At 45.1% G+C, this 16,616-nt stretch overlaps 1 protein-coding gene across 1 annotated transcript in view; it reads left to right on the forward strand.

Annotated features, from left to right (window-relative positions):
• The window catches only part of wwp2 (WW domain containing E3 ubiquitin protein ligase 2), a gene marked incomplete in the record, with an annotated part of 68,161 nt that overhangs the window by 27,302 nt on the left and 24,243 nt on the right, over positions 1-16,616 (forward strand). Inside the window, 4 exon segments of the mRNA XM_024281274.2 lie at positions 6,057-6,129; positions 10,479-10,642; positions 11,205-11,445; positions 12,831-12,920. Coding sequence (XP_024137042.1) covers positions 6,057-6,129; positions 10,479-10,642; positions 11,205-11,445; positions 12,831-12,920 — 568 coding nt within the window.

A 16,616-nucleotide genomic window follows, 5' to 3' on the forward strand; every position in this document is an offset into this window, starting at 1 on the left:
GTGAGGCTTAAGGGGCGCTGTGAGGCTTAAGGGGCGCTGTGAGGCTTAAGGGGCGCTGTGAGGCTTAGGGGGCGCTAGGGCTGTAACGGATCTCAAAATTCATGTTTCGGATCGTGTCACGGTTTTAGGGTCACGGTTTTAGGGTCACGGTTTTAGGGTCACATTTTTCTGATCAGTAAAAAAATATAAAAACAGCATAAAAGAAGATATAAGCTAAATTAGTTTTTGGAATCTCCTCAAATCATATATTCAATAAGCATACAAAGTACTTCATTAGGGCTGGAATCTCAGGGTACATTGTGATATGATGCGATTCACGATCGATAACTCGATATCGATGTATCTCGATATGGTAAGTATTCCAAAAACCATTATATTACCTGGTAATCTATGATATTTAACTATTTTTAACACAAAGATATGTTTTAATTTTCTGTAAAAACTTTTTTGAAAAATTTAAAACACAATACAACAATTTAATTATTATTGTTTATGCATAATATTAATGTTCAGGCTGTTAATCATAGTTTATTGTTTATTGTTTTACAGTATCCATATTCATTTCACTCCTTTTAATTATATTTTCCTTCACTTTTCTCTGATAATCAACACTTCAGTCACGTGATCCACCTGTGAACCGCGAGCACACTTACCTGTTGGATCAATAACACCGCTAGACGTCTCATTTGTACGGTCAGCACCTCTCCGCTAGAATCTCATGTATTTTAGCGTGGTGTTTGGACAGGGTACAGCCGTTACCGCCCTTACAATCCGTGTGTTTGTTACATTAGTAACCGCGTGCGCCGTCTGCATCTACTTTAGAAAAACACAGACACAGCTCGGACCTTTTTGCTCGCGCCGCTCTGCATCCTGGGTAAGGAGCCCCGCCCCTCCCCTCTGCCTGTGGAGAAGCAGCGTTGATCCACGTCCTCCATTATGATGTCCAGAAAAGTTTATGACGGAAGCTCCTCCCACACGCAGCGGGAGCTTCAGGTGAACAGACTTTAAGACAACCATGAAACAGCTACTTTAGTTCTTGTCAAAACAAAGAATTTTCATGAATTTGACGCAAATTCCATTGATGTGAACGAACAATTAATTTAAATTCTGCCAGGGCGGGGTGTGTGTGCTCAGGGGGTGAGGGTTGGAGTGATCCGCGGTACACACGTGTCCCGAACCGTGGCTTCTGATCCGTACGGACCACGGATTATCCGTGATCCGTTACACCCCTAGAGGGCGCTGTGAGGAGCTGCTCCTGATGATGACGGGTCCCCTTTATGATCAGGAGGGCATCCATCTTTGTTCTTGACGTTTTGATCAACCTCAATGGATGTCTGACAGTAGAAAATCCCAAGACCATCCCCTTAGACCATCTGAGCATGTGCAGAGGTCAGAGGTCAAGGTGTAATCAGCAGGCTCCTCCCCGTTTCTGTCGTCTTGTAAATGCAGCATTGTTGGGAGGCTCGCTGCTCACATAATCGCTCACATCAGGGCGGCTTTGTCTAATTTGTTTCAGAGAATCACAGAGTTCCTGCAGCTCAGCCACACAATCGCCTCCTGTGATCTTCAGGCGCGTGAACGTGAGCAGGGGGGTTCCTCTGAGTCGGAGGGGAAAGGTCATGTGTGTTTTCTTTTGAAAGGGGGGGGGTTAGAGAACAGAGTCGGAGTGTGCCGTGGAAACCCGGAGTTTAAGGTTAAACTCTTTGAGCTGCTGTGTAGATACAGAACTGCTGCTTTTGCTTGTTCAGGTTTGTGTTTCTGTGAACACGTCTTGATCCAGAAGCTCTCCCCAGAACATAAATTCCTCTCTGACGCGTTTCTGTATGAGACGGCTTCATAAACAAACCATTGCAATTAAAGATGGAGAGAAACAGAATCCAGAGCTCTAACAAAAAAGCTCTGAAACTTTGATTCTCACTGTGCGTGTTTGAACCCTCCATTTTGCTGGAGACACGTTTTACCACAGCCGAGACAACCCCAGAGTATCTGCAGAAAAACAGCCTCACGGTTCAGTCGCCACACTAGAGACGGACGATTATGCCGAACAGAAATAAGCCAGAAACACATTTTTATTTTAGTTCAAGGAAACCTAGCAGACATTTCATTCAAAGAGGAGCCTGGATGTTTGGATGAAAACTAAAAAGAAATCTTCATTTTTACAGGTTTTTGGAAATGTATTGAACCATGAAAATATATTTTGTTACATAAATAAGATTATCTTTCCTGTAATGCTGATGCAGGACTCTTGTTGTCTGAAGCTACGTTCTCACAGTTCTCTGGAGTCTTTCATAAATCCTTCATCAACGTGGTTAGAAGAAAAAGCGTTTGGATCCCGCCCCCCCCAAAAAAAGGAAGGGCAGAGTACAGTGCACTCTCCGTACAGTCAACCCATGCAGAGCTTCGTCAACGTGGTTAGTAGGACAAACGTTCGGACTTGTTAGATGTCCGTCCAGGGTTTTGGCCGATGGGTCGTTACGTGAATTTGGTTTTGAGCTTTTCAACAGTTTTGGTCGGCGGAGGATGCGTGGATGTGACCGAACGCATGCAGAGCACTTCTAATGAATCGCTCCCAGTTTCGCCAGGGTCCCTGTATCTGTGGGGTTTCCTGTGTTAGCGAGGGTCTTCGTGTTTTCAGGGGTCCCCGTATCGGTTGTGGTCCCTGTGTCGGCGGGGGTCCACGTATCGGCTCTGGTTCCCGTGTCAGCGGGGGTCCACGTATCGGCTGTGGTCCCCGTGTCGGTTGGGGTCCTCGTATTGGTTGTGGTCCCCATGTTGGTGAGGGTCTCTTTGTTGTTGAGGGACCTTGTGTTGGCGGGGGTCCCCGTATCGGCTGTGGTCCCCGTGTCGGTTGGGGTCCCCGTATCGGTTGTGGTCCCTGTGTCGGCGGGGGTCCCCGTATCGGCTGTGGTCCCCGTGTCGGTTGGGGTCCTCGTATTGGTTGTGGTCCCTATGTTGGTGAGGGTCTCTTTGTTGTCGAGAGACTTTGTGTCGGCTGTGGTCCCCGTATCGGTTGTGGTCCCTGTGTCGGCAGGGAAGGCGAGAACTGAATCTGCCATCTTCTATTCTGAGGTTTCCCTCTGCACCACAGCCGGACTAAAAAGATACAAGTTTCTTTAAATGAGCTGTTTTTTCAGAGGAACCTTGAACTACTCCTAACACTTTCATAAACTGACCTGATGTTTCACTATTTTTACATGTATATTTTGTATATACATAGAATATATCATATGTATATTATATAATACTAGTATTAGTATATTATGTTTTTTATTTATTTTAAAGGTTTTTCCTTTAAATATATTATAAAATTAACTTTTCATTTATTCAACATATTGACCACAAGACATGCTTAAAATTAGGCTAAAGTTATCGAAGGTTTTCTTTAAAAGTCTTGTTTGTGGACTGCTGCAGCTTTAAAGCCGACTCTGTGTATTTGTCGTTTTTCTTTTTGCTGGAGGTGTTGATGTTTCTGCAGGTTTACCGTCACACACCACAAACACACCAACACCAGCCAGTAATTAGAGCCGTGCTGTTACGAGGAAGGCGTGTGACGAACTCGCTGACACAATGGCTTCTCCTCAAGACCAGGTTTATTTTTCTGTATGTGCAGCAGAGCCGCTCACAAGAAGCTCTTTCATGGGCTGAAGCCGGACAAGACAGAGTCTGTTTGCTGCAGAGAGCTGACCTGTTTGCTTTACGTTTGATAGCAGGAAATACCGTATGTGTGCAAACATAAAGGACGCTTGGACCGAGTGACCCTCCCGCTCAATCCGCCGTGACCTTTCCGCCCGGTCCGGAGCGACCGTCCCGCCCGGTCCGGAGCGACCTTCCCGCCCGGTCCGGAGCGACCGTCCCGCCCGGTCCGGAGCGACCTTCCCGCCCGGTCCGGAGCGACCTTCCCGCCCGGTCCGGCGGGACCTTCCCGCCTGCTCCGGAGTGACCTTCCCGCCCGCTCCGCAGTGACCTTCCCGCCCGCTCCGCAGTGACCTTCCCGCCCGGTCCGCTGTGACCTTCCCGCCTGGACCGCCGTGACCTTCCTGCTCTGTCCGGAGTGACCTTCCCACCCGGTCCGGAGCGACCTTCCCGCCGTGACCTTCCCGCCCGGTCCGGCGGGACCTTCCCGCCCGGTCCGGAGTGACCTTCCCGCCCGCTCCGCAGTGACCTTCCCGCCCGCTCCGGAGTGACCTTCCCGCCCGGTCCGCCGTGACCTTCCCGTCCTGTCCGGAGTGACCTTCCTGTTCGCTAGAGCTCGGCGTGTTTTCCATGGAAAAAGAGAAAGTGGGTGTTAATGAAAGGCATGTTGCAGGCCTGCGGTCTGGAGTCACAGTTGGGGCTGTATAGTTGCCCCTCCTACTCTACCACCACTCGCACACAAACGTGCACACACTGGGATGAATGGTCTCTGTGAAACCGCCAACTGTACTTCCACCGCCACATGTGTCGAGCCTTTCTGGCTTTCATTAGTTTTTATAAACATGGAGGAGTAAGCTGGAGAGGAACTCTGCTCTTCATGAGAAACTATAAATCCTCCAGCTTGTTTCTGTGCTCAGGAAACCGAATTTGTTCTGTGAAGCATTTCCAGAAGCAAAAAGGTGTTTCCTTTCCATACCTTTGAGTCGCTTTTCTTTCTGTTTTTTATATCAAATCAAGCTTTATTTATAAAATGCTTTTTATACCTAGGAGTTAAAAGACGTTTCACATAAAAAAGAACCTCCAAAATAATGAAGCTTAAAATGACTTGAATAGAAATAAGAGCAAACATTTGGAAATTGATGTGCAAATCCCTCCACACTAAAACAGATTAACCTTTGTGCTATCGTAGCACATTTACATTACATTAAAAGTTTGTTTACCTTTCAGCAGGAAGTTATTTGGTTATTCTGCGATATCTTTTTCTTTAAGTTTCTAGCCACAATCCCAGCAAAAGTTTGGTGATTGATCAACCAAATGTATTCGTGATATCCCATGATACCTCCTTTTCTGGTTTCTCTATTTTGTTACTTTGGTTTTCCAAAATAACTCTTTGGTTTCTAGAATTTAGTTTTGATTTCTAAAATGTAATGTAGATTTTTTCTGTTATTTTGTGTGATCTTTTTTGTTTCTGTTGAGTGATTTATATTGGAAGTAGTTTATTTGAATCAATCAAAGCAGAAATAATACAAGACAAACAGCAGAAATGTGTATCTATACAGATATATCAAAAATAATATGATTAGTCAAAACGTTAGATTAGAATGTTCACATACATCCACATGCACTAAGTAATTCTAGTATTACTCTTAATCATAAATATGTTATTAGCTCTTTTGTATATAGTTCATGAAACCGTTAAATACTAAAGTTGTCAAAATATGTTGATGTGATTTGTCGCTTCAGGGCCACCATAACTGGGTATATTCATAGCGAGTAACAAAGGGGAAAATGTTATTCTGGGTTCAGGATGGTTTGGCTTAATACTTGAAATAAATAGTTTGATTGCGTTTTTTTTTCTATGTTTTTCTCTTTGTTTTTTATATTTGCTGTTGGAGGAAAAACTTTCAAGTGAACGTTTGTTTCCTCAGAGCTGCATTCAGCTAGGAAATCTTCAGGAACATCTTCATTTATCAGCTCTGATCATTTTTTCTGTCTTCTCTCCAAACTGAATGTTCTATAACGGTAAAAGTCATAAGATTCTTGAGGTTTTGAATAAATTATTATAAATGTAGCTAATGAAAAATGTAGTTTTTCACTGTGACTTATAAAAGCATCAACAAAAGTGAATAAAATGTTCATAAATGACACCGACTGAGGTATTCAGATTTATTTAAGTACTGGAAATATTTCTTGTTTAACAAACTAAACAAACATGCAATGTAGTTCCTGTGTGAGCTGATTCAAAATCCTCTTTATTAGAACTAGTTTTGTGTTACTGTATAAATGTATTATGTACTGAAAGTGTTTCGGTTCCGGTCTTTTATCTGAACGGTCTCGACTGGATCCCTTTAGTTTTTGTCGTGTTGATGATCCTGTCATTATCTGTTATTCTGTATCGTGACGGCGTGATGCGTCTGTTTCAGAGGTGCTTGAGTCAGACAGACCAAACCTGAGGAGGACGCAGAGTGAAGAGAGTACGTCTGCATCCCACAGCAGGTAACGGCTCACTTTATCCTCATGATATTCAAACCTGCAGTAAAGTAACCAGTGGGAGTGTGACCGCCGCTGGTTTGTCTAAAACTACAACATCCTGAGTTCATGAATCGACTCCTTCAGATCAGACAGATTTTCATGTATTTTATATGTTGGAAGTTCAGCAACAAAGCTCCAGAAACATTTGGATTTTTTTTTTTTTAACTTGTCCTGTCCAACAGCTGAGCCAACAGATGTGGGCTGAGAGCTTCTTGTGTTGGGCAGATTTTACTGTTACAACAGGGATTTATTGAGTATAAACCCCTGTTGTATTTAACGCTAAACTTTATTTATATTGATCAGTTTGTAGCTTTTTGTTTTGTTGGACCGGACGGAAAAGAAGAGGGGGGATTTAGAGAAAAAAGAAGATGGCAACAGAGGGAAACAATATCATAAAACATCCAGGTCTAAATAGTAAACTAGAATGGGCGGGGCCCGTCTACACACACTCTGTAGTTACACACACACCTGTTTGTAACCCACGTGCGCGCAGGTGTTCCGTGAATGCGTGAGAGCTTACCTGGAATGTGATGTCCTCTGATGGTATGGGGGGAGGAGGGGGAGAGAGGGGTTTTGACAGAAAGAATACAAGAGAAAACCACAGAAACATGGAGAGGGGAGAAAAAAAAACGTCTCTCCTGAGAGGAGGTGTGGGGGGGTGGTTGATCTGTTTCCATTCATTTAAATAAGCTTAGCAGGTGATTCAACGCAGCTCGGACGCAGCTCAGTACAGCCACGGGGTGATCTCGGGGTCCCGGAAGAGCTGACCAACCACGAAGAGCTTGTCCACGGCGACCACCACGCGGGACCCGGCGTCAGGTGTTGTCTTCTCAGGGGAAAGAGGAGCTTTCTGCGGCGTAAAATCTCTGCGGGAAATTGATCATTTGCGCTGAAGTGCGTTCCTTCAGCTCTCGCCCGCAAGCCTTGACCGACAATTTCTGCTTATAATGCTCAAACTTAGCTACTATCGGGCGGTGGCTGTCGGGCCTCTTCCCTCCGAGCCGGTGGACTCCGGGATCCCCGAAATGACCAGGTTGTCCCTCATGCTCCGCGCCTGAAGATCCAGGCGGGTTTCCTTCACGGCTCGGTTCTCCTCAGAGAGCCGGGTGGTGTCGGAGGTTAGCACCTTCACGAACTCCCTGAGGCTCTGGTTCTCCGCAACTAACTCCTGCACCTGCTGCTGGCTGAACGCCAGAGACTCCCGCAGGCCCTGGAACTCTTTGTGGAGGATCTCCAGCAGGTTGAGGCGGGCATCAAGGCTGGAGAGCTTCTTATCAATGGAATCTAATGCGTCGCTGATTCCATTGCCTGGGGGGGAGAATCTTCAGGATGGTTGCGCTTTGTGGAAGGCGTGGTGGTGCTCATCTTCTTCATGACCAAGGTATCAAAGTAATCATCGATGAATTTTTCCAGGTCCTCCAGGCTGTCATAAGCTTATTATTATTTTCCAAAGGGTATTGTTAGGAGTTCAGGAGGACAACCCAAGAAGAGCAATGAACAGGTTAGAATCAAAGTGTTTATTATAAGTAGAGGAAGTTGATTTTCCGCCATATGCGCAGGAGAGTCTGAAAGTCAGATATAGAAAGTTAGCAGTAGTTCAGGATCCAAGCTTGGGGGTGATGATGATTGCTTATGTTGGAGGTCCTCAGAAGCAGCGGTGAAGGACAAATATTCCAGAGGGTAATAGTGCAGAGGGTCTGACGTGAGCAGATCTGCTGGGGATTCCAAAACGAAGAAGTAGGTAGATTCCACTGGTAGGGGTTTTCTTTCGGTGGCATAAAGAGATGAGAGCGCCAGGAAATCAATACTCTCCAAGGAGGGAACGGGGACAGGAAACAAAAAAAAGGAACAGGCTAAACTCTTAATCCAGGCCAAAAACAGGGTTAAAACCACAAAACAACTAGAAGATCAAACTATGACTTGCTGGTCCCCAGGGTGATCATGGTGGAAATGTGTAATGAGAGCACAATCCAGGATGAACCTGGAGGGCATCCAGGACCATAACCCTCCCAGGCTACTAGATATTTATAACCACATGCCCTGCAATGTGATCGGAGAAGGGCCCTGACAGTGTAGGCCGGGCCCCCATCAATGAATCGAACTGGAGGGGGGTTAGCAGCTGGAGGGACCAGGTCTGAGTCCCCGGCAGGTTTGAGTTTGGATGAACCTGCATGGGCCGGGGCAACCCAAGTCTGTCAGCTTAAGGGTTGATGAGTCTAGTGACTGGGAAGGGTCCAACAAAGCAGGGTGCCAGTTTCTTGTTGTCCACATGGAGGGGAAGGTTTGAGGTGGACAGCCATACCTTTTGACCAGGTCTGTAAGTGGGAGCCGGTCTCCGGTGCTTGTTAGCCTGACGTCTATAGGACTCCACAGTTTTGAAAAGAATGTGACAAGCCCGTCTACAAACCCAATGGATCCTGCACACAGACACATGAGCAGAGGGGACAGACACAGTAGTCTCCAGGGAAGGAAACACAGGAGGCAGAAAACCATAAACAACCTCAAAAGGGGAAAGACCTGTGGCTGTAGTGGGCAGCGAATTGTGAGCATATTCTGCCCAAATTACGTTACAAGACCAGGAGGAGGGGTCCGAAGAACTCAGGATCCCGAGACTGGTTTCCAGTCGTTGGTTGAGTCTCTCTGATTGGCCATTAGACTGTGGGTGAAACCCTGATGAGAGACTGACTGATGCTCCTAGCAATCTATAGAATTCCGACCAAAACCCCATTAAGCCTGAACACCTGACGTAAAAGTATGTCAGCAGTCTCTTTAGCGGTGGCCAACCCTGGCAAAGGGATGAAGTGAACCATCTTAGAGAATCTGTCAACTACAGTGAGTATGGTGTTGTTACCGTCAGAGGAAGGAAGGCCTGTCACAAAATCCATGGTGATATGGGTACAGTACACCAGCAGTCATTAGAACTGGTTACCTGGGCTTGGGCCTGTCTCACTTCCTTGGCATTCTTAGATCCAGGTCTGTAGGATAATGAGAAGGTAAAACGATTAAAGAACAACGACCACCTGGGTTGGCGTGAATTTAGCCTCTTAGCTGTTCGAAGGTACTCCAGATTCTTGTGGTCAGTAAACGCACCAAATGGATGTTTTGCCCCCTCTAGCCAATGATGCCACTCTTCCAAAGCAAGCTTGATTGCAAGGACTTCCCTGTCTCCTACATCATAATTGCATTCAGCGTCCGTCAGACAACGTGAAAAGTTGACACAAGGGTGAACCTTGTTATCCTCATATCGTTGGGACAGCACAGCCCCCACCCCCTGGTCAGATGCATCCACCTCCACAATCAGGCATCTTTAAAATGAGGGCTGACGTGAAGCTTTTCTTTAAATCTGAGAAAGCAGCTTCAGCACATGGGTTCCAAATGAAACGTCTCTTAGTGGAAGTGAGGGTATGAAGTGGAGCAGCTATCTGGCTATATCCCTTTATGAATCTGCAATAAAAATGGGCAAACCCAAGAAAATGCCACAGATGCTTACGGGTTTCAGGAACGGGCCAATTTAGGACAGCCTAAACTTTTGCTTGATCCATCTGCACCTGGCCTGAAGGCCACATTAAGACCCAGAAACGACACTGAATGGACATGGAACTCGCACTTCTCCGCCTTCACAAACAGCTGATTTTGGAGAAGACTCTGTAGAACCTTTCTGACATGTTGTACATGATCTTCCTTAGACTGAGAAAAAATCAAGATGTCATCCAAATAGACAAAAACAAAGTCATTGATCATGTCCCCCAATACATCATTCACTACGTTCTGAAACACAGCTAGCGCGTTGGTAAGCCCAAAAGGCATAACAAGATACTCATAGTGGCCACGAGGTGTATTAAATGCCGTCTTGCACTCACCCCCCTTCTTGATTCGACTGAGGTGATATGCATTGCGCAAGTCCAGCTTGGTGAAAGTGGTGGAACCTTGCCCGCTACGGCCTCCTGCCCGCTACGGCCTCCTGCCCGCTACCGCCCCCTGCCCGCTACCGCCTCCTGCCCGCTACCACCCCCTGCCCGATGCCGCCTCCTGCCCGATGCTGTCTGCTGGTCCAACTGCTACCACAGAATTCCTCCATCCTGGAGAGGGAAAACGGGGTGTTTTTCTTTATTTCTTCATTTCTTGATGTGAAAGCGCTCGATTACAGAGCAAATGTATTTTTATCTCCATGAAAATACAACTTTGGTGGCGATCACTGTTGGTCTGCTGCAGCTCCCAGTCATGAAGCTCCAGACTCTAAGGCAGCCAACAAGAGCATCTTAACGGCGTTGTTCCCTCCTAACGTCGTCTGCTTCCTTGTTCTTTGTTTGAAGGAGCAACAGGCTCTCAGTGGGGGGTCTACAGACCGAATCGACGGGGGGCTCCAGGGGGAGCTCTCTGACCAATGGGGATCTGAGCGAGGAGCAGGTTTTGGGACCGAGCTCCTGCCCTCGCCATCGGCCTTCCAAGAGTCACGGCAGTCCTGGGGGTGGTGCTGGTAAATATCCTGCAGAGACGTGCAGGTCTTTGTTTTTATGTCTCCTGGTGAAAGCTCTTAAAGAAACCAAGATTATTTAAATGTTTACACTTTTAAAGTTTATGAATTTGTTGGTCAAATGTTCACATTTTAAAAAGTTTGGATGTAACGAAAACATTTACTGGGTCTTTTGGACTAAAAGTCACCCCTGAGTATAAGCTGCAGCAGGTGAAAAAGCAGAATAAAGAAGAAAAAAATGATATAAAAGTGTCTGTTAGGGAAAGGAGAGGGGCAGACAAAGATGGTGGCTGAAAATCTTTAGCTGGAAACAAAAATGTCCAAACGCTGAAATTCACAAGACTTCAGAGTGGTAGCCACTCTGATTCAAACGTTTTATTGTGAAGAAACAGTTTAGTGATCAGGATCAGCTTAAATGAGTCTAAAGAGAGAAAACGGTTCATGAATGTCAGAAGAATCTGAACAAAACCCTTGAGATTCTTGAAACTGTTCAGTCTGGAGCTCCAGTGTTTACGTTTGAATCAGCTGGTTCTCGTTCTCTCGACTGCGGCATTTGTCCTCACAGATAAGGTGGAGGTCGTGTCCAACGGGACGGAGAGCACTTGTGAGTCCGTCGTCCGACAGACTCCTCCCCCTCCGGCCTCTCCATCGGGCCGATCTCCCGCCGCCAGCAGCAGCAGCGGCAGCCCGTCTCCGGGTCAGGACGGTCAAGGCACGGCCGCCCCCGCCGAGCCCGGCCCCAACGCCACGTCTAACCCGGAGCAAGGCGGCACCGCAGACCCCGCCACCGACTCACTCCCCACTGGGTAAGAGGCAGGTTTTCAAAACGGTTTTAAAAGTGAAAAATTAGACAATTCAGTCCTTTAGACTTTGGTAACTTATTTATATTTATTTTATGGCTTCAGTCAGACTTCCTTCTACAGCAGCGGAAAACATTAGATTTTTATGGTTTTACATATTTGTCACAGTTCACGATTAGCCGCTAAGAAACAGTCGGAAAAAATGATTCTGCTGAGCAGAAATGACTGAGGAGATCAAAGATTAGCTCTCTCTCACATGTATGTTTATGAAAAAGCAATGACATGGAGGCGGGAGTGTGATAATGTTGGCTTACTTTGCAGCCTCCAAGTCTGAGCAGTTGATCCCTGAAGAGACAGGAAGTCCTGCAGGAGATCAAATAACTAACTTCGATGAGATTCATGACAGTTCATCAGAACAGGAATCCAAACACAATCGTCTCTCATGGGACCACAAAAATAAAAGTCTGACTTCAGAAAACAGACACAAATGTAAGCAGGTTGTGACGTCACTCTGGGCTGCATTTAGTAAAGGTTTTAATGCAGAGCGACTTTCAGGTTTCATGTAAGAGAGCATGGTGTGAGTGTAGGTGCATCTCTCTGAAAGACATCATGAGTGTCAAACTCCAAACAGTCAGAACACTGCTTACCTAGAGCCTAACGCCTCCTCTGGAAAACCAAATATGTCTAAATTCAAACCGTTCAGCCAAGAAAAATGAAGAATGTTTGTACAGATGCTTTAATTGCGTCTGGGATTACAGATTTAACCTCAAAGCCTTTTAAAACCAGTTCTTAATGTTTAGGGAATATTCTCTGCTTTTATTTTGAAAGGACAGACAGCAGAAGCTTCAGGTGCTGCCGAAACTCTGGAAATGTTTCATCATTAGTTTGTTTTATAGTCTGAGAACAGAAAGAAGGGTTTATGTTCACTAAAGAGAGAACTCTTGTTCTGTTTGTCTTTTTTAAACCTATTTATGTTCCTTTGTTTTGAGGTTTATTTAACATGTTTGCTGTTTAATTATTTGAGAAGCCAAACAGGTTTTTACTAAAATATCATTGTTTTTTGATGCTTTATGCATAGGTGAACAAATATCAGCCACTCACCTCTCTGTTTATGTGAACCTGGACCAGGAAGTCAAACAGCAGTTATGTTGATCATGGATCTTCTCTTACTGAGATTAAATGAGCTTTTTTAGTAACACATACACTAAAAACAAGGTGTAGCTAGAAGTGGTTCCAAGCTCTTAGTGAGTAAATTGTGGACCCGTTAAGAACCGTTTCCATTAGATTCCAGCAGAACATAAAGCAGGAATCTAATTAGAGCTAATTGATCATTTTATCAGCGAGCAGCTCTGGTGGTTTGTTACTGCTGCAGCGGTTGTGTGTTTGTGCAGCTGGGAGCAGCGGGTTTTACCTCACGGGAGAGTGTATTACGTCGACCACAACACCAAGACCACCACGTGGGAGCGGCCGCTGCCTGCAGGGTACGTGAGCGGTCTCCGCTGATGCACAGCCACTTCACACGCTTCAGTTTTTCACATTAAAGGGACCTGATGGACTTCCACACAACTGCTGTCATATTTGGATCAAGGTTTGAACTTCATGTCAACCAATAACAGCCGGAAAACCTTGTTTGTTTTGGGCCAAAAGGAAAAACCCTTCAGGAGGAATTAGTTATTGAATTCCTTTATTTGATATTCACAGTGTGAAATAAAGATGATGAGCGTTACAGTTGAGCACAAGACGTCATGTTTTATCAGCAGATTTAAATTCTCCGGCTGATGTTCGTCCTCCACCCATCATCTCTTCTCATATTTCCCAGAGTGGAAAGTGGTGCTCGCCTTAGTGCTTTGAGAAAAATGTCAACAACGCCACGTCGGGATGTGAGCCCAAGGAAGAATTTTTAAATGTTCATACAATTTTATTATCACAGGGTTTAAAATTGGCTAAAAAAATCTGCAACCAATTGGTAAAGGAAAAGACCTGGAAGTTGGGGCGGAAGAAAAGCCGGACCTAAAAAATAAATAAATCACTAAAAACAACACCAGGGTGAACAAGCAAACACACAGAACCACCACCAGTCTGCTACTTCCTGGATCCCAACTTCTGCAATAAAAGACAAAGAAAAAATCTTAATCTTCAGTGGATCTGATTAATCTTCAGTGGATCTGATTAATTTGCAGTGGATCAGGTTAATAATCTGTGGATCAAGTTAATCTTCAGTGGATCAGGTTGATCTTCAGTGGGTCAGGTTGATCTTCAGTGGATCAGGTTGATCTTCAGTGGATCAGGTTAATCTTCAGTGGATCAGGTTAATCTTCTGTGGATCAGATTAATCTTCAGTGGAACAGATTAATCTTCAGTGGATCAGGTTAATCTTCGGTGGATCAAGTTGATCTTCAGTGGATCAGGTTGATCTTCAGTGTCTCAGGTTGATCTTCAGTGGATCAGATTAATCTTCTGTGGATCAGGTTGATCTTCAGTGGATCAGGTTAATCTTCAGTGGATCAGGTTAATCTTCAGTGGATCGGGTTAATCTTCAGTGGATCAGATTAATTTTCTGTGGCTCAGGTTAATCTTCAGTGGAACAGATTAATCTTCAGTAGATCAAGTTAATCTTCAGTGGATCAGGTTAATCTTCAGTGGATCAGGTTAATCTTCAGTGGATCAGGTTAATCTTCAGTGGATCAGGTTAATCTTCAGTGGATCAGATTAATCTTCTGTGGCTCAGGTTAATCTTCAGTGGAACAGATTAATCTTCAGTAGATCAGGTTAATCTTCAGTGGATCAGATTAATCTTATGTGGCTAAGGTTAATCTTCAGTGGCTCAGGTTAATCTTCAGTGGCTCAGGTTAATCTTCAGTGGATCACGTTGATCTTCTGTGGCTCAGGTTAATCTTCAGTGGATCAGATTAATCTTCAGTGAAACAGATTAATCTTCAGTGCATCAGGTTAATCTTTGGTGGACCAAGTTGATCTTCAGTGGATAGGGTTTATCTTCAGTGGATGAGGTTAATCTTCTGTGGATCAGATTCATCTTCAGTGGAACAGATTAATCTTCAGTGGATCAGGTTAATCTTCGGTGGATCAAGTTGATCTTCAGTGGATCAAGTTGATCTTCTGTGGATCAGGTTGATCTTCAGTGCATCAGGTTAATCTTCAGTGGATCAGGTTAATCTTCAGTGGATCAGATTAATCTTCTGTGGCTCAGGTTAATCTTCAGTGGAACAGATTAATCTTCAGTAGATCAGGTTAATCTTCAGTGGAACAGATTAATCTTCAGTGCATCAGGTTAATCTTTGGTGGATCAAGTTGATCTTCAGTGGATCAGGTTGATCTTCAGTGGATCAGATTAATCTTCTGTGGATCAGATTAATCTTCAGTGGAACAGGTTAATCTTCAGTGGATCAGGTTAATCTTCAGTGGATCAGGTTGATCTTCAGTGGATCAGGTTGATCTTCAGTGGATCAGGTTGATCTTCAGTGGATCAGGTTGATCTTCAGTGGATCAGGTTGATCTTCAGTGGATCAGGTTGATCTTCAGTGGATCAGGTTGATCTTCAGTGGATCAGGTTGATCTTCAGTGGATCAGGTTGATCTTCAGTGGATCAGGTTGATCTTCAGTGGATCAGGTTGATCTTCAGTGGATCAGGTTGATCTTCAGTGGATCAGGTTGATCTTCAGTGGATCAGGTTGATCTTCAGTGGATCAGGTTGATCTTCAGTGGATCAGGTTGATCTTCAGTGGATCAGGTTGATCTTCAGTGGATCAGGTTGATCTTCAGTGGATCAGGTTGATCTTCAGTGGATCAGGTTGATCTTCAGTGGATCAGGTTGATCTTCAGTGGATCAGGTTGATCTTCAGTGGATCAGGTTAATCTTCAGTGGATCAGGTTAATCTTCAGTGGATCAGATTAATCTTCTGTGGATCAGGTTGATCTTCAGTGGATCAGGTTGATCTTCAGTGAATCAGGTTGATCTTCAGTGGATCAGGTTAATCTTTAGTGGATCAGGTTAATCTTCAGTGGATCAGATTAATCTTCATTGGATCAAGTTCCTCTTCTGTGGCTCAGGTTAATCTTCAGTGGAGCAGGTTAATCTTCAGTGGATCTGATTAATTTGCTGTGGATCAGGTTAATAATCTGTGGATCAGGTTGATCTTCAGTAGATCAGATTCATGGAGGAGCTGATCCTCCAGCTGCTGTTTTCCAGGAGCAGCAGTGCTTTCTCTGCAGATAATTGATTGATTTTCTCAGAGTGTGACTGATGGCGGTGGTGGGGGGGCAGCTGTTTTTGGGGAAAGGTCACCTCCCTTAAATCCAAACCCCCATCTCAGTTTTTCCACCAGAGGAAGCAGAGTGTGGGCCGAGAACAAAAGTCTTTTCTTGGTTCCACGTGCACCTCCATGCAGCGACGTGCTGGCGGCCGGCCGCATGGCTCTTCAGAGGGTCAATTAGCAGGCGGAGCCAGGCGAGCGCTCCAGATGCACACACCAGGAACGGTTGGTGTGGGGGGGGTTGGGCAATCGGGGTTTGAAGCTGAAATAATGAAAGCCATCCGAAGGAAGGCTGACGAGAGCTCATGACTCACTCTGGCTTTTCATTCCTCTGTTGTTACCCATAATGCATCACTAACGTGACATTCAAGCTCTTCTTGAGTGTGAAACTGTCAGTTTTTCACATCAGTTGTGTTTCCATTAAACATATGAGCAAAACTTTATTTAAACTCTAGAAATGCCAAAAATGTCCCGATTCCACAGTTTGCATTAAATCATAATGATGTGAATAAACAGAAACTGACTCACGATAATTCATTCAGAAACATAAACCGATACGTTCACGTCTGTCACGGCTCAAGCGCTCATCATCATCTATCAAAGGAGACGTCGGCATCCTTTTCAGGCCGAGCGGCGAGCTACATGGGAGGGGCTACGGAGGAAAGGATTCTGGGAAATTGCGGTTTTACAGAGGAGCTGTGGATCCAACAATTCTGAAGACACGCTCAACTTCTGATGAGCGGGGATGCTGGGGGAGGTGTGGTGGCGCCGTCACAACAACTTGTATTCAATAAATGTGAGTTTTATAATTTCATAGTCGATGGAAACATCTGGTTTCTGTCTGCAACGTTTTACCTCGTTCTTTCAGTGTGAATCGATCAACAGTATAAAACGGGACAAAGGTTT

Source organism: Oryzias melastigma, linkage group LG6 (genome assembly GCF_002922805.2).
Source record: "Oryzias melastigma strain HK-1 linkage group LG6, ASM292280v2, whole genome shotgun sequence".
Lineage (NCBI taxonomy): Eukaryota > Metazoa > Chordata > Actinopteri > Beloniformes > Adrianichthyidae > Oryzias > Oryzias melastigma.